General features: G+C 49.1%; 2 protein-coding genes across 2 annotated transcripts; both read left to right on the plus strand.

Moving 5' to 3' along the window:
- The first annotated feature begins 290 nt into the window (after window positions 1-290).
- Window positions 291-10,572, plus strand: LOC135820083 (sushi, von Willebrand factor type A, EGF and pentraxin domain-containing protein 1-like). The gene is made up of 10 exons (XM_065333389.1): window positions 291-759; window positions 1,068-1,313; window positions 2,177-2,404; window positions 4,211-4,396; window positions 4,852-5,595; window positions 6,029-6,340; window positions 6,756-6,956; window positions 8,336-8,701; window positions 9,631-10,200; window positions 10,565-10,572. The coding sequence occupies exons 1-10, from the start codon at window positions 291-293 to the stop codon at window positions 10,570-10,572; spliced, it is 3,330 nt and encodes a 1,109-aa protein (XP_065189461.1).
- A 585-nt stretch (window positions 10,573-11,157) lies between these two features.
- LOC135820084 (sushi, von Willebrand factor type A, EGF and pentraxin domain-containing protein 1-like) lies at window positions 11,158-23,655 on the plus strand. Its single transcript, XM_065333390.1, has 17 exons — window positions 11,158-11,452; window positions 11,966-12,160; window positions 12,415-12,588; window positions 13,031-13,780; window positions 14,274-14,489; window positions 14,862-15,113; window positions 15,345-15,719; window positions 16,184-16,366; window positions 16,619-17,398; window positions 17,580-18,287; window positions 18,571-18,762; window positions 19,324-19,497; window positions 20,024-20,779; window positions 21,192-21,398; window positions 22,044-22,319; window positions 22,804-22,928; window positions 23,650-23,655. The coding sequence occupies exons 1-17, from the start codon at window positions 11,158-11,160 to the stop codon at window positions 23,653-23,655; spliced, it is 5,664 nt and encodes a 1,887-aa protein (XP_065189462.1).
- The last annotated feature ends 479 nt before the right edge of the window (window positions 23,656-24,134 follow it).

Raw genomic sequence — 24,134 nt, forward strand, 5'->3', positions numbered from 1 at the left:
TGCTAATGGCGGCCAATGCCGCGCTGTCGACGTCACGTGGCTCCTATGGCGACGTGATCACGCAGACCTGCAACATTGGATATGAGCTGGCGCCGTCTGTGTACACCGCGAACACCACGTGTCTTGCCGACGGGTCGTACTCCGTGCAGTCGTTGCCTGTGTGTGAGATAGTAGACTGTGGTCCACTGCCCGCGTTGAACAGGTCCAGTGTGCAAGCACCAAGCACGGTGTATCTCTCCAAGGCGCAGCTGTCGTGCGACAGTGGGTTTGTGGGCGACGGTAGTACTCTGATGGCTACCTATACATGTGACGGGACTGCATCATCCCGTACCTACAACTGGCAAGCAGATGGTCAAGATCTCTACATGTCTGGGTGCTATCCAGTCCAATGCACACAGCCAACGACTATTGCAAACTTTCATTACGATCCTGACGTATCGGTTCCGGTGTTCTACGGTTCAGTTCTGAACGGTAGCTGTAATCTTGGCTATGAGCTAACTGGTGGTGATCTAGTTCGTAGTTGTGTAGTTGATGTTAGTAATAATGGTGTTGGTATGTTGACTGGCAGTGTTCCTGTATGTTCACCTGTACAATGTACTGATCCTGGTATACCAGTGGATGGACAACGTAACACTACTGCTCGTAGCTATACTGATGTCATCCAGTATGAGTGTAATAGTGGTTTTCTACTCAACGGTACATCAATTATTCAATGTCAGGCCAATGCTACATGGACTGCACCCACACCGCATTGTACAGGTAAGTGCCTGATCTTACTTGAAGGCAGTTTGAACTGAGGGATAGCTCCAGGTGCAGGCTATAGTGTATGTCTCATTTAGGAAACAGTTCCGGAGATGTCAGATCTCAACCATATTTCGTTCGGATCTTCCACGCATCAAACATTTTAATTTGCCTTGGGACATCCATACTTCCTAGGATTCCAGTACGTGTGCTTTCTAAAACGATTATTGTCAGGGTCTGGTGTAAGGCAGTTGTTAGTCCCGATCAACTTAAAGTTTGCCTTTAAATTGTTTATGTTCTCTGCTGTCCTGTGTTGTTTGCTGCAGCTCGGAACTGTGATCATCCTGGACACAGTGACTACATCAGCCGAAATGGAGATGAACACTTCTACAATAGATTTGTGATGTTCCATTGTCCTGTTGGCTTTGATCTGGTGGGCAACAGTGTATTGTTCTGTCAATCTGATGGTTCCTGGAACAGCTCCACACCAAGCTGTGTTCCTAAACAGTGTCCAATGGTAGACAATAGCAATGCACATCGTAGTAGCACTAGTAGAAACAACACAGTAACAAGTGTGATACGTTTTCAATGTGATGTGGGATATGAAACGAGTGATGAACTCTCAGTTGTATGCCAACACAATCAAACCTGGAATTCATCCTTTCCAAACTGTACCATTGTTTCCTGTGGCAATCCACCCAGTGGAGAAAATACTGAACTATCCGTGACGTCGACCAATTATGGCGGTGTCACAAAGTACAAATGTCGTACTGGTTATGAAGTTGTCGATGGCCATAATGAATCACAATGTTTATCAAATGGCTCCTGGTCTGTCTCCTCCTCATCATCAGTGTTGAACTGTAGTTTGATAGATTGTCCAGTGTTGTTGAGTCCTGTGAATGGCAGTGCTGAACTGAACGGAGGGAATTTCAGCTTTGGAGCCATCACCACGTTCAGCTGTGACAAGGGATTCACTCTGAGTGGATCCTCAGTACGCTCATGCGGAGGAGTTGGTCAATGGAATGGTACCGATTCAGCATGTAACAGTAAGTAGATTCATGACAACGTGCTGCTCTGTCAGAAACTTCTGTATTGGCTAGAACGCTCTCCATTTCCAACAGAGGATCTGGTGTACTCGGCCTCCATTGCTTTTTTACTGTGTTTGTTCCTGCAGTCATTTCGTTTAGGAGTTAGAGGGAGCAAGTGTGTGAGGGTGTGAGCTCAACTCCTTCTCGTGTTTTTTACCTGACACGCATTGCTTGTTTATGGTGGCGAGAAGTCTGGAGATGCCTGGATATGTGCTTTGTTGTCTTTTCACACCAGTTTGTCTTTTTCCAGTGTGAATTCATGGTTGGCATTTTCATGTGTGTGTGTGTGTGTGTGTGTGTGTGTGTGTGTGTGTGTGTGTGTGTGTTTGTTGTGTTGTATCTTGTAGTTGTGCAGTGCGTTCTACCATCGCTCGGTTCTCACTCGAACAGAACCCTGCACTCTGCAGCCGGTACGCTTGTGGACTATCTAACCAGCGTAACGTACTCCTGCCACACTGGCTATAAACTAAGCACAACTTCCACATCATCATCGTCGTCATCAGTGCCTGTACCCACGGTGCAAACATGCCAGGAAACAGGAGAGTGGACGTCGCCAACACCGCCAGGTTGTGAAAGTGAGTACTTCTACGATTGTCTCTGTCACGTCCCAGAATAAGACAACTGCTGCCTGATAGTCCTGTGATAGCAGGATCTACATAGTGAGCAGCTCTGTGCTGAGCTGTCACGCCCTTTTAGTACAACATGGTTTGGCCAGTGTCTTGTCCCACGTGCTTAGCATGTAGGTTGAGCGACACGCGCTTTCCCACGTAGGTGACATGCCTTCTTGGCATGACACGTTATGGGATCCAAGGCCGGAACCGGTTAACCTGGTCAGGTAGGTTCTCGCGTTGTACGTTTCCTGGAAGTTCTTCACTTCCTGGAAATGTGACCCCAGGCTTTGTGCAAAACCACGTCACTACGACGTTCTACAGGTTTCCACGATGCCTCGGTGCTTCGTGCAAAGAGCCAAGACTAATATCAAGAGTCCATAACCCAAGAGTATGCAACTGTGATCTCTTTTCTATGGGCCAACCGCGCGGCGCGCTGCCTTCATTACATCATTCAGCTGCAGTCCGCGCACTGCGGAAAATCAAACACCGCACTTTCCCTCTAGTTTGAAATGAACTTTCGTACGGAACTGGAGTTCACGTGCCAGAATTCAGAGATTGTGTAGGTACTGGAACGAATCGAGCAAAAACGGATGGGCTCGTGCGAGAAATTGAGAGTTTGAATGCATGCTTTCAGAGCGTGATGAAGGCAAGTTACGTAATGAAGGCAGCGCGCCGCGCATGCACCCATAATCACAGTTGCATACTCTTGGGTTATGGACTCTTGCTAATATGACATTGTATATCAAGAGCTAGGTGCAAGGCAGGAGACGTGTGCAAGAACCAAAACCGTCACCGCGCAAGAGGTCAGAGTATCACGCAAGCAAGACCAAGAATGCAGCAGAACTTACCATAAGAAGCCGCTGAACTATGGCACGTGGGGTGAGCGGGCTCCCCAACGTGACCCTCATATACTCACATTGTACTCTAACGTGGGTGAGCGGGCTCCCCACGTCCCAATTTGGTCTTTCTTCTCTCGATGTCTTTCTTTCTCTTTCTTCTCGAATGATCACCGTACGTATATTCTGCATTTCTGCTGACTGGCTGCGCACATTCCGGTTTGACTTGTTCTGCTAATTCCTGGAATTACCTCGCCATGATCACGCCAATATATCTCTGAAGCACCCTATAAAAGAAGCTCTCATTCTCTCTTTTACTTCAGTTCTAGTCTAGTCTAGTCTAGTCTAGTCTAGTCTAGCAGTCGAGACTCGGTCTCAGCTCTCTGTCTTCGTTTACTTTGAGCTCGGATTTGATACTACAGTACTCACAACGTAAAACTAACAGTCTTTGTCTGTTGATCGTGTGGGGTTGAACTACTTGGACCAAGCCAGCTATATTGGTTGGCCCCTGGGTTGTGTTGGGCTTGTCGTGAGGCCACACGTCTAATCGTCTATATTCAGTCGCCGCTCGTAGTGATTTCGGGGTCCGGTCACTGTGAGCCGGGGACGCGACATCTCTGTGCTGGTCTTGTTGTTCAAACCCTGCCCCTACCTTGGCAAAAAACACAAACTGTTTTATGAATATGGATATCCAAGGATAAGAGAAACTGATGAGATATAATTCATTCTTGCTGCTGCCAACCGGGAAGTATCTGAACCCATTGGCATGTGGTGTTTCTCTGTCATGGTGCATGCTCTCCCCTTTAGTCATTTAGCCAGCCTAGACCGGCCAGCAAGCAGGGACACCACTATGATCTCTTCACTCTGATCACATTGCACTGTATTGACTCATTGCACTGTTTGCTTTGACTGCTGCTGTATGTGTCCTGCCTAGTTGTGACGTGTCCTGCACCAACGCTACCCGAACACGGCTACTACACACCGACCTCTAGCTCTGGTGTGTTCAAGTACCAGATGAGCATCGTGTACCAGTGCGATCGACGGCATTACTTGCCGATGGCAGTCGTTGCCACCTGTTCAGAGCATGGAAACTGGAGTGACGACACACCAACATGCCTGCGTAAGTGTGTAACCTGACATTGTGAATGTATCTAGGCTGTTATATTAAGCCTTTGTTCTCCGATTTGTCTCTTGCTTCAAGCAACGAGGCAGCCCGTCTTCTTCTCTTCCATCCCCGGAACATTAAAGAGGTGGGGGGGGGGGGGGGGGGCATTTACACAATATACCATAGACCGACATCCCCAGGCAAGCACACATAAATGCACATGTCTAAGCAAGCGTTTTCTTTCAATATTTCATGGCTGTGGGAGGAGGAGGGGCGGGGGTTGTCCGCACCCTCCAACCCCATGACTACACAGAAGAGCGTGTGTATATACTTATGCTTTGCTGAGTTACGCACGGCATTTATAGCTGACGTTCTATTCGGAGATTTTGTGTGTAGTGCTGGCTTCTATCTCTAATCTATCCACTGCTGATACCCACGTTCATTTTGTCTCCCTGTGCTGTCCTATGTAGCTGCATACTGCAACACAAGCTTCCCTATCCCAGGCAACGCCGTCACAACTCTCGATGGCAGCCGCATGTACGTGCCAGGCGTGGAAGCTCTGAACGCGTCCAACATCACCGCTGTCTGTGACGTGGGATACGAGAGTAACAATACGCTATCAACGTGTGTTGTCGACACGTGGGTTCCACCGTTCCTGCCCGACTGTGTGCGTGTCTCGTGCCCGGGATTGTTCCCATCCGGTGGTGCCAACACGATACGTACCGGAAGTGGTAGTGAATATGGTGATGTGCATACGTTTCAGTGCCAAACCGGCTATGAATGGCCGCTATCGTCACCAAAGCTCTCCGTCTCGTGTCAAAGCAACGGCCAATGGTCCGCCAGTACTCCGAACTGTTCTATAGTCACGTGCCCGCGTCTGACCGTCATAGCAAACGGCATGCTTAGCAGCGATATGGGTGTGTACAACGATACCATCACCGGGCAGTGCGACCCCGGGTACTATGCCCCCTCCGGAAACTGGACCAGGACGTGCCAGGCCGACGGTACGTGGTCGGGAAGCAGCCCCAGTTGCGACCGGGTGTCGTGTCCCCAGGTCGTCGCTCCGGACAACGGTGGCTTTGCGTACAGCGGGAACAAGTTCGGCGATACGGTGACATTCCAGTGTAGTGCTGGGTACGATCTTGGTGCCCAGGCAAGCATGCTGACGTGTCAGTCCAACGCTATGTGGACGCATGCCGTTCCCACTTGTAATAGTAAGTACATGTGCAGGGTGAGGTTGGGGGGGGGGGGGGGGGGGTAGCTTAGTGTGTTCAATGGTAACAGTGTGTGAGTTCAAAATAGGTTTTCTAGGTTTGCGGATTCCACGTGTGGTTGTTCTCTGTGTTGGAAGCGGTGATGAGTAGTTTTCACTCACACCCATGTATACACGCAAGTACGCATACCCCCCCCCCCCCTGTATTCGCACACATTGGGGAAAGCTGACTGTTTCGGCTTACGACGACCCACCAGTGCAGCTACGATCTTCACCCTTTGCGTAACGTCAGTTGCTAACAAAGCGGACGTCGAGACTTCTTCCTGCTACAGGTGTGTAAGCACATGCCTGTGGCAGTGTGTTACTGCTGAACGGCTCACCGGAGTGTTTGTGATGTTCTGACGGAGAATTGTTCTGCTTATTGTGCTCTGCAGGAGTAATATGCTTGAGCCCGGACTTGCCAGCCTATCCATCACTGTCACCCACGCAAGCTAGCATCACCACCACCGGTCCAGTTACAACCGGCAGTTCGATCAGCACCACCAACAGCCCCAGTACACTCGCCACCCCCAGTACAACCACCACCAGCACTAGCACCACCAGTGCAACCACCGCTGCCAGTCAATTCTACGACTACGGTTTCGTGTTCACGTACACGTGCGATGCTGGCTTCTATCTGCAAGGAGATGGTAACACCACTTGTTCACAGCAACGCAGCTGGACTAACCCTGCACCTGCATGTCACGGTGAGCTAAGTCAAAGCCCTGCAAAATATTTCCCTCGTGACGGGTCTAGTTTGAAGTTGCTGGGGTGAAATGGTGTGTTGTAAAACCTTTGCTGTTAGTGTTGAATCTGGCTATGCGTAAAAGGCATGATGGGTCGCAGCACCAAGGCACACAGCATCATTGTGCGTGGAAACTAGTGAGCCCATGTTTGCTGTGTTGTCTATGTCTGTAGGCTGGCGGTGTTTCGCTTTCCCTGTCGTTACCCTGCAATAACAGTCTGTGTGCATGTGCTGCCAACTTCTGGTCAGATACAATAGCGTTCTCTGGTGAAGTATACCGCTAACTTGGTATGCAATGCTGATCACTGACACATTCTGTTAGCAGTTTTGGCGTTCTAACTCAGTTTTGGCTTTTCTTGGCTATCATTTGTGTACAGCTGTCACCTGCAATGTCAGCAGTCTACCCGTGATTGCAAATGGCGGTCACAACGCTAGTTCCGTACAGGTATTGAGTGCAGGCCAGTCCGCGCTGTGGTCATGTGACCATGGCTATGAGCTGCAAGGCGATGCCAGTCAGCGCTGTGTTCACCAGCTGAATATGCCCGGGTACTTTGACGGTGCTGCACCCACATGCACCAGTAAGTGTGAATGCTGACTATGCAACAGTTACCACACATCCCCGATTATAGGTCGCACTCGATTTTAAGTCGCACCCACCTTTCAGGATTGAGCCATATGCTTCAAATATAGTCATATAGGTAGGGTGTAAAACTCGATTGTAAGCCTTCGTTGCCCTTGAAATTGAGTGTAAAATTGTGCGACATACAGTTGTGGCAAGTGAAATCCGACACTTGGCATAAGGGACTGCACCGTGCACCCTGCAGCCTCTGCAGCCCTGCATACGTACAGTACATGTGCTGCATACACCATTATCTGTCTGATGACAGAATTCGTACTCATCACAGTCAAGGTTCAAAAGGTACTGGCAAAAATGAATGGGAATTGGATACCAATACTCCTTATGTGTACCATGTTTGTGAACTGTGTGTATCTAAGCTGTGACCTTTTGACCTGTTTGGGATGCTTACGGCTCTATAGTACAAATTAGGTGCAGTGCATTACATCATTGATGTCCATTTGAGGCGCTGTCCCCTATGGCAAGTGTCGGATTTCACTTGCCACAACTGTACATTCGGGGAAATACGGTATGCGTTTTTCTTCTACTCTCGTGAGTCAGTCAAGTGAGAATTCAAGTCGGCAGGAAAACCGCGAGCTCCCATATAGGGAGCAACACACGCATCCCCTACAATCGCCGAAGTCGCACCAACCTCTCTCCTTTATCACCGTGTTATTGCTCCATGATGTGCAGATTGTGAAGGATGCTATGAGTGATAGCTAGTCTAACGAACATTGTTTGTAGAAGTCTGGTTGTGTTTGAAGGTGGGGGTAATGTTTTCCCGAGAGCATGTGTGTAAAAGTGCGGGGGGGGGGAGGGGGGGGGGGGGTAATGTTTTCCCGAGAGCATGTGTGTAAAAGTTCGGGGGGGGGGGGGGAGGGGTAATGCTTTCTCGAGAGAGTGTGTGTAAAAGTGCGGGGGGGGGGGGGTAATGCTTTCTCGAGAGTGTGTGTGTAAAAGTGCGGGGGGGGGGGGGGTAATGCTTTCTCGAGAGTGTGTGTGTAAAAGTGCGGGGGGGGGGGGGGGGGTAATGCTTTTCTCGAGAGAGTGTGTGTGTAAAAGTGCGGGGGGGGGGGGGGTAATGCTTTCGAGAGAGAGTGTGTGTGTAAAAGTGCCCGGGCGTCCAAGTAACTAGCCTACACTCTATAGAACACCCTCCAAACGGTCTCCGGGCTACACCGGGCAATCACTGACAAAGAATAAGGTGATCTGAATTTTGATTGATTGGAGAGTGTGGTGAGGATATATGGAATCACAACAGTTGTTGGATTATTTGATAATTTGTCTTGTCTGCATGGTTTGCTGCTGCTGCTGCTGCTGCTGCTGCTGCTGCTGCTGCAGGAGTTCAATGCCCTCTGTACGGGAGTGTCAGAAATGGTATCGTGAGTTCTGTTGCCACAGCGTACTCCTATCAGGATGTCGTGCAGATAGACTGCTGGCTGGGCCACGAGATCAGCGCAAACATAAGCAGCACTGACGCAGTCTGTCTCGGTAATGCCACATGGTCACGGACCGTCACGGCGTGCACCGTTGTCAGCTGTGGTGCAATTCCTGAGGTTCCGTTCGCTGCCCGCCGTGGAAACTCTTCCACGTTTGGCAGCAATGTCATCTACTCCTGTCTCGACGGTTACAACATGACTGCTGGGTCGGCCATGATTAGTTGCCAGGACGACAAGACGTGGAATGGAACAGTTCCTACTTGTTCGAGTAAGGTGGTTGGCATTTTTCAGAGCGTTGTGTGAGTGTGTTTGTGTGTTTGCGTGTGCGTGTGTATTTGTTGTGTTTGTATGCGTATGTGTATATGTGTGTTTGTGTGTGTGTGTGTGTTTGGAAGGGGGGGGGGGGGTATGCAGCCATGTTGAACCAAGTTCCATGTATTTCCATTTGAGTGCGTTGACGAATAATTGACCCTGAATGATTTTTACTGTCTGTGCTCAAGGAATCCGCTGTAACCCGCCACCATTACCGCCCCAAGCTCAACTGCTGCCGCCCACAAGCACGGACTATGACTTCGGCAGCAACGTGTCGTTTAGATGTGCCCTAGGGTATGTACTGCAAGCAGGAGCAGGCAGTACTGTATGCTCTGACGGAGGAGAGTTTGATGAAGATCATCCTGGATGTACTAGTAAGTTTGTTAGAGTTTGCGGTAATGTAAGCGGTTGCTTCTGTCTGGTCTTTGCCTTCCAAATATGCAAAGTGATGTCATTTCAACCCAGCTATTTCCATTCAATGTTTGTATCTGTTCGGTAGGCTAAATCCACCGTAAGCAATCAGCGTAAAAGTAAAAAGTAAAGTTCGCACATCCGCATCACCTCCGGTCTTCAATTGTGTGTAGAAACACAACCAAAGAATTTTGCTCATGCCAAGTCACCACCATGCCTGATTATCACAGGGTGGTAGATGCAGCACGGAGACACTAATTTTATGAGAGCAATGATCGATTCTGGAATTTAAAAAGCTTGAAACCCCCACGTATTGTGTTGTTGTGTGGTATTGTCTGCAACATCGATACTCCTTACGTTCCTCAATAGTCTCTAGGCATCCTTAGTTTTGGTTCTATCTCAGTGACTTGACTCCAGCTGTTGGATTGGGTGGAAATGCTATTGTTTGTTCTTTTCCCTTGTTCTTGTGTGCAGTTGTCCAGTGTCCTATAGTGACTGCTGACAACGCTATGCTCTCGCAACCCGACGCCGTGTACCAGGAGAACATCACGCTGACGTGTAACCAAGGCTACGAGATCATGCCGGATGTGTACGCACTCACCACCTTGTGCCTGGCCGACGCGTCATACTCGCTGTGGCCGCTGCCCGATTGTCGGCGCGTGAGCTGCGGACCTCTGCCGCCCATCCTGAACTCCATGACAGCTAGCAGTGCGGGTATGGAGTATGGCGACACGGCGATCATACAGTGTAGAGCCGGGTACGTTGCGTTGAACACTACTACGCTGAGTGCCGCCTACCAGTGTACTAATGCCATGGGTGAGCGGACGTACGCCTGGACTCCGCGCGGTGCGGACATCCTCCAGGGCAGTTGCGATCCTGTAACCTGTACACTTGATAGTCCTACCTCGTTCACCTACAGCTCATACGTGAGAGAACCAATAACATTTGGTGACGTGCTGAACGTTAGTTGTGACCTTGGTCATGAGCTAACTGGTGGTGATCTTGTTCGTCGTTGTGTAGTTGATGTTAGTAATAATGGTGTTGGTATGTTGACTGGCAGTGTTCCTGTATGTTCACCTATACAATGTACTGATCCTGGTATACCAGTGGATGGACAACGTAACACTACTGCTCGTACCTATACTGATGTCATCCAGTATGAGTGTAATAGTGGTTTTCTACTCAACGGTACATCAATTATTCAATGCCAGGCCAATGCTACATGGACCGCACCCACACCACATTGTACAGGTATGCGCTTGACCTCCCTGAATCACTAGTTTAACTTAGGTACATGTTGCCTGGATCTCCGCGACCAATGTTGCCATACTTCCTTGAGTTTCTGTTGCAGCACCATTATTGGGTGTCTAGTGTGTTGTTTCATTATGTTCCTGCAATGATACTATAGACACTTGATTGTAATATCCAGCCACATTTTCGGACTTTAAAGTCTAGTCTTAAACGATGTGACTTAAATTCAGGAAAATGCTTTTAAAAAGATATCCTTCTTCTCCTTCCGAACTTCTTACTGTCTGGGATACATGCATCCAACTCCATTCGTTTACTTGCTTCTTTTTTTCTGCAGCGCTGAACTGTGATCATCCTGGACACAGTGACTACATCAGCCGACATGGAGATGAACATTTCTACAATAGATCTGTGATGTTCCATTGTCCCGTTGGCTTTGATCTGGTGGGCAACAGTGTGTTGTTCTGTCAAGCTGATGGTTCCTGGAACAGCTCCACACCAAGCTGTGTTCCTAAACAGTGTCCAGTGGTAGACAATAGCAATGCACATCGTAGCAGCACTAGTAGAAACAACACAGTAACAAGTGTGATACGTTTTCAATGTGATGTGGGATATGAAACGAGTGATGAACTCTCAGTTTTATGCCAACACAATCAAACATGGAATTCATCATTTCCTAACTGCACCATTGTTTCATGTGGGGATGCACCTATTGGGGAAAACACCCTCTCCACAATCTCTTCAACAAACTTCATGGGAGTTGTCAATTACAGCTGTGTCACAGGTTATAAGCCCGCAAATGGCAGCTCTGAATTGACATGCTTTTCATCTGGCAATTGGTCTGGGCAAGCTCTCAGCTGTGAGATCATCACTTGCCCGTCTCTGCAAGTTCCCAGCAATGGAACGGCGCAGCTCAACAGTGGGAACTTCAGCTACGGTGCGGTGGCTCGGTTTTCTTGTGACGTTGGGTACAACATGCACGGTTCGGCCGTGCGTGAGTGCGGCGGTGATATGGGACGGTGGACTGGAGCGGATACACAATGCACAAGTTAGTGATGTGCGGTCTGAACGCATGTGTGTGTGTGTGTGTGTGTTACCTCTATGTGTGTGGATTTGAACAAACTGACGGCTTTCTTGCCCGTGCTTATGTGTGTAGACTTGCTAGTGTTTGATTCTGAACTTCTACCATTGTATGCTGTGGCCGAGTCTGAGTCCTGTGTATATAATGATAATATCTTTACTTTCATAGAAAAGAAAAAGGACCAAGGAACTACAAGTTACGCTATAATGTCCACTAACACCACAAGTTACTAAACGATCAGCTCATGCGATAACATTGCGCGATGATTTCCTATGTCGTTGGATGATTTTCATATCGAGTCAGTCAAGTGTCTAGTCGAGTCGGTGGAAAACGCGAGCTCCAGCTTGGGGAGTAAACACATTTCCTTATTTTTTTATCAGGATGACCCAAGGGCTGGTCGCCCATCACGGGGTTCATCACATTTCACTGTCCTGATTCGATGCTCCTTGAATATTATCTTTCCGTGTATTGAACTTGTAGTTGTGCAGTGCATCGCCCCAGCGCTACCATTGCATGCCATCACGAACATCAACATCTCCATGACGCCAACCCTGGTGGACTACAGTACAGAGATCCTCTACCAGTGTCATATTGGATACCGGCTAGTCGGTGACGACCGGGCGCAGACCTGCTTGGACACCGGCCTTTGGAATGGCACCACACCAAGCTGCACAAGTAAGTTTGACCCTTCTTAAAATAATGGTTTGGTCGTGGTGCGCTAGCTCTACTGCCGCCGCTTCAGAACACAGAAAACCCTACACAATCATAAAAGCAAGTGGTCTCTTTGCTGCAAAGTTCTATGTTCTCAATCCAAATTCCGATCAGCAGCCATCATCGTCAGGATGCAGGACCAATGCAAATACTTGCACTGTATATAATTGTTATACTGTATTCGCTGATTTTCCTATTCTGTTTTTCTTTCATCTCAGTCGTGACCTGTCCTGATCCGGGCGCCATTTTCAATGGCATTCGCCATGGCAACGTGTACAAGTGGCAGCACAGCATCACGTTTGAGTGCGTCAAGGGTTTCTATCTGATTGGCAACTCGTCACTGACGTGCACGCATCACGGGAATTGGACAGCTGCCGTGCCGACTTGCGTTGGTGAGTTTCGTACTAGCGTCCACAGCACCTTGATAGGAGATATTTCCTTGGTGCACGGCGTGATGTTCTTTCTTGTTGCGTACAGGATCTGTAGTTTATTGACAGGTGTCATGGAGCGGTTTGAACCTCTGCCGTGATGAGAGATTGTATTGCAAAGGAAGATGACCCAGGTATACTCTAAAATTCATGCCCGGCGAAACCGGTCCGGTTGGTCAGGCCATGGCCGGACAAACGTTTTTGTCACCAATGTGTGTTTACTGCTGAGGAGATCATGTGTATATCCTCCATATCATATACAAACTGTGTGAAAGGCTAGGGTATGGCTGGACCAATCAATAACTGTGTCCGCTGGTACTGAAATGCCGTATGACATGACCAGTAATGCACTCCACACAATATTGATCTGCTTGTACCTTTGTGGTTTCCCCTCTTGTTTCTGTAGCGTACACGTGTGACACTAACTTCTCGTCTCCGGACAACGCCATCACACTGACATCCCAGGGCTACTTCAGTACTAACATGCTGCTGCGAGAGGATGACATCATCGTGACCGTGTGCCAGAGTGGTTACCAGAGTGAGGACGCACAGTCGCTGTGCCTCGGCGGTCAGTGGGTGCCAGCGTTTGCGCCCAGCTGCCAGCCGTCGCGCTGCAACCAGTCGCACTTCGTCGCCGGCCGACACACTGAGCAGACGGGCTCTGGGACCGGCATTGGTGCGGCTTATTCTGTTAAATGCATCACGGGGTACTCGTGGTCCTGGCCGCTCACCTACTTCAACATCACGTGCCGGTACAACCTGGAGTGGTCCGGCGCGGCGCCCGATTGTTATCGCACCGCTTGTCCTACGCTATCAAACACTGGTAACGTACAATGGCTCAACGGTGGTAACAGTGGTGTGTTTGAGGACAACATCACTGCCGCATGTCAGTACGGCTACAAGCGGTCATCCGGGGATTTAACCCGGACCTGCCTGGCGAGCGGCTCCTGGTCGGGACAGGGTCTGGCCTGTGCGCGGGTCCAATGCCCCGACGTCGTCCTGCCCGCCAATGCAGTGATCAGTAGCTTCAACGGGCAGCACTTCGGTGACCAGGTCAAGTATGGATGCAGTGAAGGTTACGATCTGGGGAACTACACCTCCGTCCTAACCTGCATGGCTGACGGAAACTGGAGCAGTGAATTTCCCACGTGCCAAGGTGAGAGAGAGAGACGTGAGATAGCAGTCGCGTAGTCACACATAATCTCTGCATACCCCTCTGTTCACACACAGCGCGGGAATACGCTAGTCCATAGTCAGTGCTGTGTGTGTATGTGTGTCTGTGTGGTATACCTGGCTGTTTTGTATAAAGCCTGTTTCGAAAACTCTTTTTTTTTAAGTTTGATTTTCGAAATGCCCTGCTGGCACGTACGCCTGGTTGTGGTGTAGACGTACATAGAACTACCTCGTTTGAAGGCAAGCCTGATACGAATGAAAGCCTAACCGTAAAATCGGCTTCTACAGGAATAAGCCCGGCTTCTGTACGTGACATGCCGGTACCTGTGTCAGGTATGTTAAAATGCACCGTAAAATTCCATTTTGGTTTCTCTCTCTCTCTCTCTCTCTCTCTCTCTCTCTCTCTCTCTCTCTCTCTCTCTCTCTCTCCCCCCCCCCCCTCTCTCTCCCTCTCCCTATCTCCTTCTGTTCTCTAGAAATTACTTGCCCAGCGCCCACGGCACCCATGTACCTATCAGATGCGGATAGTGGCGAGTCTTCCCGGTTCTTGGACCAGTCAAGCTCTGCTAGCACATACAGCTACGGTCACGTGTACAGCTATGTGTGTGATGTTGGTCACTATCTGATTGGTGCAAACAACACTACTTGTTCTCAAACTCACAACTGGACTAATCCACCACCAACATGTCAAGGTAAGTGATTTCATGCACTGGTGTGTGCAAGATCTAAAATCTCCAGGAAACACTATTTCCCCTAAGTAACAAAACATTCTTGTGAAGAAGGCAGCCATTTTGCTAGACTTTGTTTGAGGTGTTCGACTCGATGTTCTTGCTGGTTCTGTAGGCACATTTTGTATGAGAAGAATGTTAGGTTGCTCGTCTTAAGGACATACTGTGTGGAGAAAGGAAGAGAGTCATTGACTCTCGTCAAAGGATGGTCTACTGTGTTGTTGCTTTTAATTGGTCTCGTCTCGAATGACTCCGTAGCTAGCTCTTAAAGGCGGCTAGCTTGCTTACAGCACTTTAAATTATCTCTCTTTCTCTCCCCCTCTTTTCTCTTTGCAGACGTGACCTGCAACGTGTCACAACTACCCGCCATACCGCATGGCAGTCACAGCTCGGCCAATCTCTCGATTACCGTTCTCCAGTACAACGAGAGCATAGTCTGGTCATGTGATCAGGGCTATGAACTACAGACTACTAATACCACTGCTGGTGGTGGTGTTGGTACTAGCGGCGGTGCTGATGGAATACAGCAATGCACACACTACACTAATCAACCTGGATACTTTACTGGAACAACACCAAACTGTACTCGTAAGTGACGAACAAATATCGGGCAAGCACCATTGTAGCAACCCGGTTGCTGGAAGTAAAATGCTTGCATATAGCTATTCTTGTTCATGAAAAGATCCACTATCTTCACCTTGTTTCTGAGATATTTCCCCGCATAATGGTTAAATTTGTACTCGGGTGGTTTGTGATCGAAATTGGTTCATCCCTGTTTATTTATTTTTTAATTGTTTTGTGTTGCTTGGAATTCTTCAGGGGTGTCCTGTCCAGCGTACGGCTCCGTCCTGAATGGTGTTGTGAAGTCCAGTGGTGCTTCACAGAGTCCTCGTTACCAGGACGTCTCCATGGTACAGTGTCTGCAGGGCTATGAACTTGCCGACGGTCAGTCCAGCACTGCCACCGTTACGTGCCTGGCTGCCGGCAACTGGTCGCAGGACATTTCCACGTGTACCGCCGTCAGCTGCGGTGCCATTCCCAATGTTTCCAACGCCGACCGTCAAGGCAATACGTCCACGTTTGGCAGCAACATCGTCTATACCTGTCTCCCCGGTTACAACATGACTGCTGGGTCGGCCGTGATTGGTTGCCAGGACGACAAGACATGGAGTGGGACAGTCCCTACTTGCACACGTAAGTACTGTTCTATCTGATGGCATAAATGCACATACTGCACATAGAGCTGTTGCACAACAATCACATGACCATAAGGGCCAGTCAGCTTGGCTCCAACTCCTCAAATCTGGTGTGCCCACTGTTCACATACCATGTACACTTTCTGCACAAATGCAGTCACAGGACCAGGATGTGAAACCACACTCTATTCCCGTCACAGAGAAGTTCTGACCTTCATTTGCTGCGTGCGTCCATAGTTGTGGCCGCTTGTTGTATGCATAAAAGCTGGCTGGCTTGGATTGACTGGGCAGAGCGTGTGCGTGTGCGTGCAACAGCGTACTGGCTGAAATGCTGCCACTGGCCCTGCGGGTATGAATTATGAATCATGTCACTGACGATCATCCGTGCGTGAGTCTCGTAGCCACTGTGACTGGTACCTAGCCTGATTGTCCCGTATCGTCTCCTCTCCGTGCTCTCTGCAGGTATCCGGTGTCATCCACCGGCACTCGGCTCCCATGCTACAGTCTCAACCAACCGCTCACTGTACGACTGGTCCGAGACGGTCAGTTTCTCCTGCATGACAGGGTACGTGATAAAGTCTGGTGCCAGTGCGACATGGTGCACTGATGCCGGGAGATTTTCTGACGAACATCCGGGATGCGACGGTAAGTGCTCTTCTGCCATGTTCTTCCATCTATGGTGGGTCCCTTTATAACCCAGCGCCATTTGTGCTAAGGAAATTCTGCTGGATTAGGGAGGGTGCTGGATTAACAAATCTGATTTACTGCTGCAATGTGCATGAAGGGGACATTTTGGCTACTGAAAAATTTCCTGGTTTATAGAGGGTGCTGTTTTATGAAGTTCTTGATTGAAGAGGGACTGTGTCTCTGCCTACTATTGTATGTATGTATCCACAGCTGTGGATTGCCCACCGATATCTATTCAGAATGGCCAGCTCTCCTCCACGCAAGGTTCCTTCGGTGACGACAACATCACGCTGCAGTGTGACCGTGGCTATGAACTAAGCGATGGCCAGTACTCCACGGTTCTCACCTGCCTGGCTAGCGGAGCATACTCCACTGCGCCGGTACCGGACTGCCGGCTTGTCACCTGCCCCTTACCGGACTCCGCTAACAACACACGTCGCATCGGCACTAGCAATACGTACGGTTCCACGATACGATTCGAATGTGATGCGGGATTTGTGGGTGCGAACGGCATGCTCACAAGCACGTACACATGTAGCTACCTGAATACCACCTCAGCAATACCGTACAGCTGGACCACGTCTGGTGTGGATATCAGAGTCAATGGCTGCAGACCCGTACAGTGTAATGTGCCCTCAGTGCCGCATCTGAGTTATACAAGCCTACGCGGTGATGTCATTATGTATCGTGATGATGTCATTGGCACTTGCAATCTTGGCTATGAGCTAGCCGGTGGTGATCTGGTTCGTAGTTGTGTAGTTGATGTTAGTAATAATGGTGTTGGTATGTTGACTGGCAGTGTTCCTGTATGTTCACCTATACAATGTACTGATCCTGGTATACCAGTGGATGGACAACGTAACACTACTGCTCGTACCTATACTGATGTCATCCAGTATGAGTGTAATAGTGGTTTTCTACTCAACGGTACATCAATTATTCAATGTCAGGCCAATGCTACATGGACTGCACCCACACCACACTGTACAGGTATGGTCTTTTACCAGTGTTGTCACATTTTGAATCCTTCACTTGTTTGCTTATCAACTCTCTGTGTCTCTGTGACAGAAGACCGCCAAGTTGGTCTTTATTCAAGATCACCGGATGACTTTTTCATCTGGACGACTCCTTGCAACTCCGTTTTTCGCTTTCTTTTTCTTTTTTTCTGCAGCGCTGAACTGTGATCATCCTGGACACAGTGACTACATCAGCCGACATGGAGATGAACATTTCTACAATAGATCTGTGATGTTCCATTGTCCTGTCGGCTTTGATCTGGTGGGCAACAGTGTGTTGTTCTGTCAAGCTGATGGTTCCTGGAACAGCTCCACACCAAGCTGTGTTCCTAAACAGTGTCCAGTGGTAGACAATAGCAATGCACATCGTAGCAGCACTAGTAGAAACAACACAGTAACAAGTGTGATACGTTTTCAATGTGATGTGGGATATGAAACGAGTGATGAGCTCTCAGTTTTATGCCAACACAATCAAACATGGAATTCATCCTTTCCGAACTGTACCATTGTTTCCTGCGGCAATCCACCCAGTGGTGAGAACTCAGTTTTGAGTACAGCCTCCACTGACTTTGGAGCCAGAGCCAGCTATACATGTAATGTTGGCTATCAGCATGTATCAGGTGATCTTGCTGTGGCGTGCACTTCGAACGGAACATGGACAGGCGCAGCCATGGCGTGCGATCTCATCTCTTGTCCGGCCCTTTCCGAACCAACTGGCGGCAGTGCGGATTTGAATGGTGGGAATTTCAGCTATGGCTCAGTGACTGTGTTCAGCTGTGATCTTGGCTACATACAGCACGGGTCTGGTGTGCGCGTGTGTGAAGCCAGCGGCAACTGGAATGGAACAGATGCTACATGTTCAGGTGAGTCAGCACAGGGTTTTGTGGGGGGCTGTCGCATTGCTTTGCCACTTACGTCCAGTGTGTATCTGAGTTTCAAGTGTTTGTGAGTACAGACTGTCAAACTGACCCGCTTCGAGTAGGACAGCTTTCGGTGAGACAGTATTGTTTTTGTTAAAACATTTGTATACATTCGATATGCCCTCGTGTACATCATGTGTGGGTGTCCTGCTTTGGAATGATGGTGAAGAGTCGGACAGCCCGTGATTGCACTGTTCTATGCTGTGTTTCTCGTGTTTGCTTACAGTCGTGCAATGTTTGCTACCCAGTCTACCGGCTCACACTCTACGTTCACTGAACGTGACATCATCTTCATTGAGTGTAGACTACCTGACTGAAGTCAACTATACATGTGTACAAGGGTATAGGCTGGTGGGTAATGTCTCACACACTTGCTTACATACAGGATTCTGGAGTTCACCAACACCTTACTGCACAGGTAAGTGCAAGCATGCAGCTACAATTGGGTTTTGTTACTTTTGTATCTGGTTCTCCTGTGTAATCTCCAAGCTACCGTGGTGAAAAGTGTAAACCAGCCCATGTGTCTCAGCTTTACAAGCTTGCCGAGTTGGATTTCACGTATCACCGCTGTGTGTGCATGCAATACAGCGGTGCAAGTTGAAATTCAACCTCTGCATCCTGGCTTTAGCCAGCTGTGCAGGAGTTGGATTTCACCTTGCACGACTGTCCATGGTCTTCGCAATCACACACCCGCGTGCCTCTTCATGCCCACTCCAATGTGGAAAACATGTACATTCTGCGCCTCTTCATGACCATACCAATGTGGAATATACACACAATTAGAGGCCAGAGAAAGTGTTTTTACTCCGAGTTTCACTGTGACGCACTAAGTGATCATCAGAAAACAGTAATGAGAAATCTGGATCAGTATTGGTTTATATACTCACAAAGCAAAGTGTAGAATGTGGAATATATATACATGATTCTGATGGCCCTGCATACACTAAATTTGATTTCTCCCTGCTCTACTCGACTACAGTGATCACCTGTCCCGAACCAGATCATGTTACCAACGCCCTCCGTCACGGCAACACCTTCAAATGGTCGCTCAGCGTCACGTACGGGTGTTTGAACGGTTTCTATGCCGACGGAGAGACGACGCTGACCTGCACCCAGCAGGGCAACTGGTCGGCACTGCCTCCATCTTGTACTGGTGAGTACAGTGGAGCAGGACTTGGGAATCTCTGTGGGTTGATGTACAACCATGCATGTACAGTTCTGGCTAGAGAAATCCAGCCTCATGAATAAAGTAGCGCTGCGTTCGAGTGCACAGAACAGTGTTTGTAGTGCTAGGGCTGGGCAGCGCCCGGCGGCGATTTCATTGTGCAGCACTGTACAGCCATACGTGTGCCTGCTGCAGTGACTTTCTTGCCACCGGGGGATATCGACATACTTGTTTGGGGTTGCGAACTAAGCCTAAGAAAGAACCTTGTTGTTTTTGTGATTTGCCTATTGAGACCAAGGTATGTGCGTGGTGTGTGCACGATACCTCTGACCCAGTGCATAGCTATAGTGACATTGTTGGTGGTGTGGGGCTGAAGACAGCACAGTGATGGCGGTAGTATCCCATTTACACTCACCATAACATTTTTTTTGGTGATATGGAGCCGCAGCCAGTGCGATGACAATGGTACTATTTCCTATCATCAGAATGCCTGTCCTGTGTTTGCCCTCTGCAGCTCACACGTGTGACACGAACTTCTCCAGTCCGCTCCACGCAACAACGGTCACATCCCGCGGCTCCTTCATGCCAAATATAGCGCTGTACGAGAGTGACGTCATTCTGTCGCTGTGCCACAACGGTTACGAGAGTAGCAACACTCAGTCGTCGGTGTGCCGAGCCGGCCGCTGGGTACCTGGCTTCATGCCCGACTGTCAGGAGACGCTGTGCAACGGTTCAACCCCTCTGGGTGGCAACAACACCGTGAGAACCGGCAGCAGTAACACCTACGGTAGCACACATTCCTATACGTGCGTGGCTGGGTATCGCTGGAGTTGGCCTTTCCCCGTGCTCAACATTACCTGCCAGCATGACATGACCTGGTCAGCCACTGCTCCAGACTGTGTTCGAGTTCAGTGTGCAAGCCTGGACGCGATCAACAACGGAGTCTGGTTGAATGCCACTGCGGACCGTGTGTTCGAAGATACTCTGGTCGGTGTGTGTAGTGACGGATACGAGCTTGCCTCTGGCAACTTGACCCGGACATGCACGGCGGATGGAGCATGGTCCGGAGCAGATCCTGTATGCGCCAGACGTTCCTGCTCTCCCGCCATTCCGCCACGGAATGGGCGCATTGACGCTTACGATGGCAACCGTTTTGGTGACGTGGTGCGGTTCAGCTGTGACGAGGGTTACGAACTGGGCACCAACCAGATTCGTGTATTGATGTGCCACGCCAGTGAACAATGGAACGGGTCTTTCCCCGCCTGTCAACGTAAGTTATTGCTCTTTGACTGACTGCGATTGTATAGTGTATAGTGCTGGTGAGAGATTATCACTTACTGCTACCCTGCTGAAAGATGACATGGTTTAGACCAGCCTAAACACAACAAACTGGAACTGATAATTTTTTCGCGGGGGGGGGGGACAAAATGCGACGAGACTATTGAGACTACAAATAAGCCTGGATTTCGTGTTGACACACTTAGAAATACCTGCTTTGAATACAGGCCTGCTTTGAGTGGAAGCCTAGCACTTACATCGGTGTCTACAGGAATAAGCGTGGATTTACTACCACGGCTAGTATGGATCTGCATTTTCCCCGTTTTCTTTGCTTGTGAGCTGCAAGGATGTGCAATACTGCAGCTACCATATTGCCATGTCCTCTTCTTACTGTCCATGTGTAGAAATCCTGTGCCCAAGTCCACCAACCCCGCTGTATTCCGGCATGCCACCAACACCCGTGTCAACGACATCTTCAGTATCTGGTATCACGTACATCTATGGTCACGTGTACAGCTATGTGTGTGATGTTGGTCACTATCTGATTGGTGCAAACAACACTACTTGTTCTCAAACTCACAACTGGACTAATCCACCACCAACTTGTCAAGGTAATTTGCCAGCATCTCAGCTACTCTAATAATATGGCCTATCTGCATTGACCTCAGATGTGACGTATCTCTGCTTTTCTAAGTACTCGCAGACTCCACTCCAGCCACTAAACATTAGGATACCTCAACTCAAACACGCAACTCAAATACTAAAATGATTTCACCCTCATGATGGGCCATGCACGAAAATTTGGTGAACTCTTTCTAGTGACGTGTGCAGCAAAGGGACCGAGTTTTGAGTGTCTGAGTCGAGGTACCCTAGAGTATCTCTGTTATGTAGTTAATTTGCCATTGCACTGTAGTATCTCACTCCTCTCCTTTGTAGAAAGGACTTGTGACACACAGGCGCGTGCGCCGGTGCCCTTCAAGGGGGGTTTCCGGGGGGCCTCCCCGGGAAATTTTCAAAAAATTGAGCAAAATCTTGCATTTTGAGCGAAAAAAGGGGGGGGGGTTCCGGGCACCCAGGAACCCATACGGGGCACGCGCCTGACACATGGCTTGCCATAGAAGCAATGTAGCGAATTTTCATTTCAGTAAATTTTCAACTTTTCGGACAAATTTGTCTCTTGTTGTTGCCGAATAGCTGGCTCATTGGTTGTACTGGCTTTTGCTTCTGTGCTGTGTGCATGTGTGTGTTTGTCATAGGTGTGGAGTGTGACATCTCCTTACTGCCGGCCATTCCCAACGGTGAGCATAGCATTGCAAACACCACCAACACCATTAATGCCACCACTGCTAGAATGGCACTGTCGTACAACCAGACAGTCACCTGGTCGTGTGATGCTGGCTATCAGCTGTCCACCGTTACCAATGACGACGACAATGGCGGTGATGGCAGCGACGGTGAAGACTGGTCACAACGTTGCGTACACCGCGTCAATCAGCCTGGATACTGGGATGGCACAGTGCCAAACTGTACACGTGAGTTCTGCTCCTTCTGCTCACATCTCCATGTCTCACTGCTCAGGTTTTCGTCTGCACAAGTCAGGGGTGATCCAGGAGGGGTTCCAGGGGTTCCAGGGGTTCCACGGAACCCCCCAAATTTCGTAAAATGTACTACTGGTAACCATATTCGTGTCCATATACATGTACATGTATCAGCTATTCAGTTTTGACTATACTGGAACCCCGCTGTAGAGATCGCTGGATCCGCCGCTGCAAGTGATTTGCCTGTGTCTTTGACAGATGAACATAATTATCTTGCTCCTTGTGTTGTAACGACGTTTTGCAACGAGGTCCTTGTATATTTTGCTATTTTTTCATCACAACGCAATCATCATGGAAAGATCCAATATGCAATACTAGTGAACTTGTTTTCACTCTATTTTATTGCCACCTGCGCGTTTCTTGTGGTTTATGTATGTATGCATCCTGCCCTTTCTCTATTTTACATTCCTGTGTGCAGGAGTGGAGTGTCCAGTGTTTGTAAGTGTACCCAACGGACTGGTTGAGCCAGCATTACCAAATCCTGCATTCCAGGACGTTGTCACGATACGCTGCCTTCCTGGCCATGAGCTCATCGACGGTGTGGCAAGCTCGAATTCAACCTGCCAGCCTGCAGGCAACTGGTCACTGGAAACAACCTCATGTGTAATCATCAACTGTGGAGCCATTCCGAATGTTTCCAATGCCGATTGGCAAGGGAATGCATCCATCTTTGGCAGTAACGTTATCTACACCTGTCTGCCTGGTTACAAAATGACGGCTGGGTCGGCCATGATTAGTTGCCAGGAAGACAGGATGTGGAGTGGGACAGTCCCTACTTGCAGGAGTAAGTCCATGCATGCCGTGAGTTCCAGCATGTACGGGTATGTGCAGCGTGTTGCCACTATTTGCCGGCGGCGGTACAGGATATTCTGTTGTACAGTACCGAGTCAGATGGGGCGCGATGTGTGGTATACTGGTAGCTGCGTTGTTTACTCCTCTGTACACTCTCACCGACTGCTCCTAAGTCTTTGATGACTCCACTTCATGTACATGTACTCTGCTGCTCAATGAAATCAGTTTGCTTCAGTCAAGTTTTCACCGGGCTTCGTCTCACACCCCAGTGTTCACCGATCTAGGGCTGTACAGTGCCCGGCATGACATTGACTTGCTTCATCCGATTGTGTTGAGCAGCACTGTAACCCCCATGCTTCCCCGGATACTTTAGCCTACTAACATCGCCTGTACACAGTATGAATAGCTGTGGACAATTTCCCACTCACACCATCCTTTTTCCTTCCCGTTCTCGTTGCGTGTGGTTCTCCAGGAATAACATGCAGTCGTGCAGCCTTACCAGCTCATTCTCTGGTTCATCCAGCACTGCCTGTGTACGACTGGAACGAGCACATTACCTATAACTGTGGTACTGGACACCGTCTGATGGCGGGTGCAACCACTGGAAGGTGCTCAGACGACGGCCAATTTGATAATGATCATCCGGGATGCCAGGGTATGTATGGTATGTGTTGTGCATGGGTGTCCACCGTGAGGCATGGGTTATCATCTTGTATTATGTCATATGTATGAATGTGGGGAGGGAGGGTCAGTGAGATTTTGATGAGGATGTGGAGAAAAGAGCATGTCACATAGTATTTTTGCCACTCAAAGTTCTTTTATATCAGAGTTTCTGGCTGGGAAACTTTCTGCTCACACTTTACTCGTAAATGGGCATTTTGCCACTCAGCTAGCTCCCATAATAATATAAGATGGATTTGGCATCATAGCATATCCCCTGCAGCATTATAGCTGATG

Source organism: Sycon ciliatum, chromosome 6, assembly GCF_964019385.1.
Source record: "Sycon ciliatum chromosome 6, ocSycCili1.1, whole genome shotgun sequence".
NCBI lineage: Eukaryota > Metazoa > Porifera > Calcarea > Leucosolenida > Sycettidae > Sycon > Sycon ciliatum.

Bases quoted from the DNA above. Each gene is read 5' to 3' on its own strand.
- LOC135820084 (XM_065333390.1), top strand. From the start codon at position 11,158: ATGGGAGTTGTCAATTACAGCTGTGTCACAGGTTATAAGCCCGCAAAT. The intron at 16,367-16,618 runs GTAAGTGCTCTT...ATGTATCCACAG, and splicing joins CGAACATCCGGGATGCGACG to CTGTGGATTGCCCACCGATA. The intron at 18,288-18,570 runs GTGAGTCAGCAC...GTTTGCTTACAG, and splicing joins AACAGATGCTACATGTTCAG to TCGTGCAATGTTTGCTACCC.
- LOC135820083 (XM_065333389.1), top strand. From the start codon at position 291: ATGGCTACCTATACATGTGACGGGACTGCATCATCCCGTACCTACAAC. The intron at 2,405-4,210 runs GTGAGTACTTCT...TGTCCTGCCTAG, and splicing joins AACACCGCCAGGTTGTGAAA to TTGTGACGTGTCCTGCACCA. The intron at 4,397-4,851 runs GTAAGTGTGTAA...TGTCCTATGTAG, and splicing joins CGACACACCAACATGCCTGC to CTGCATACTGCAACACAAGC.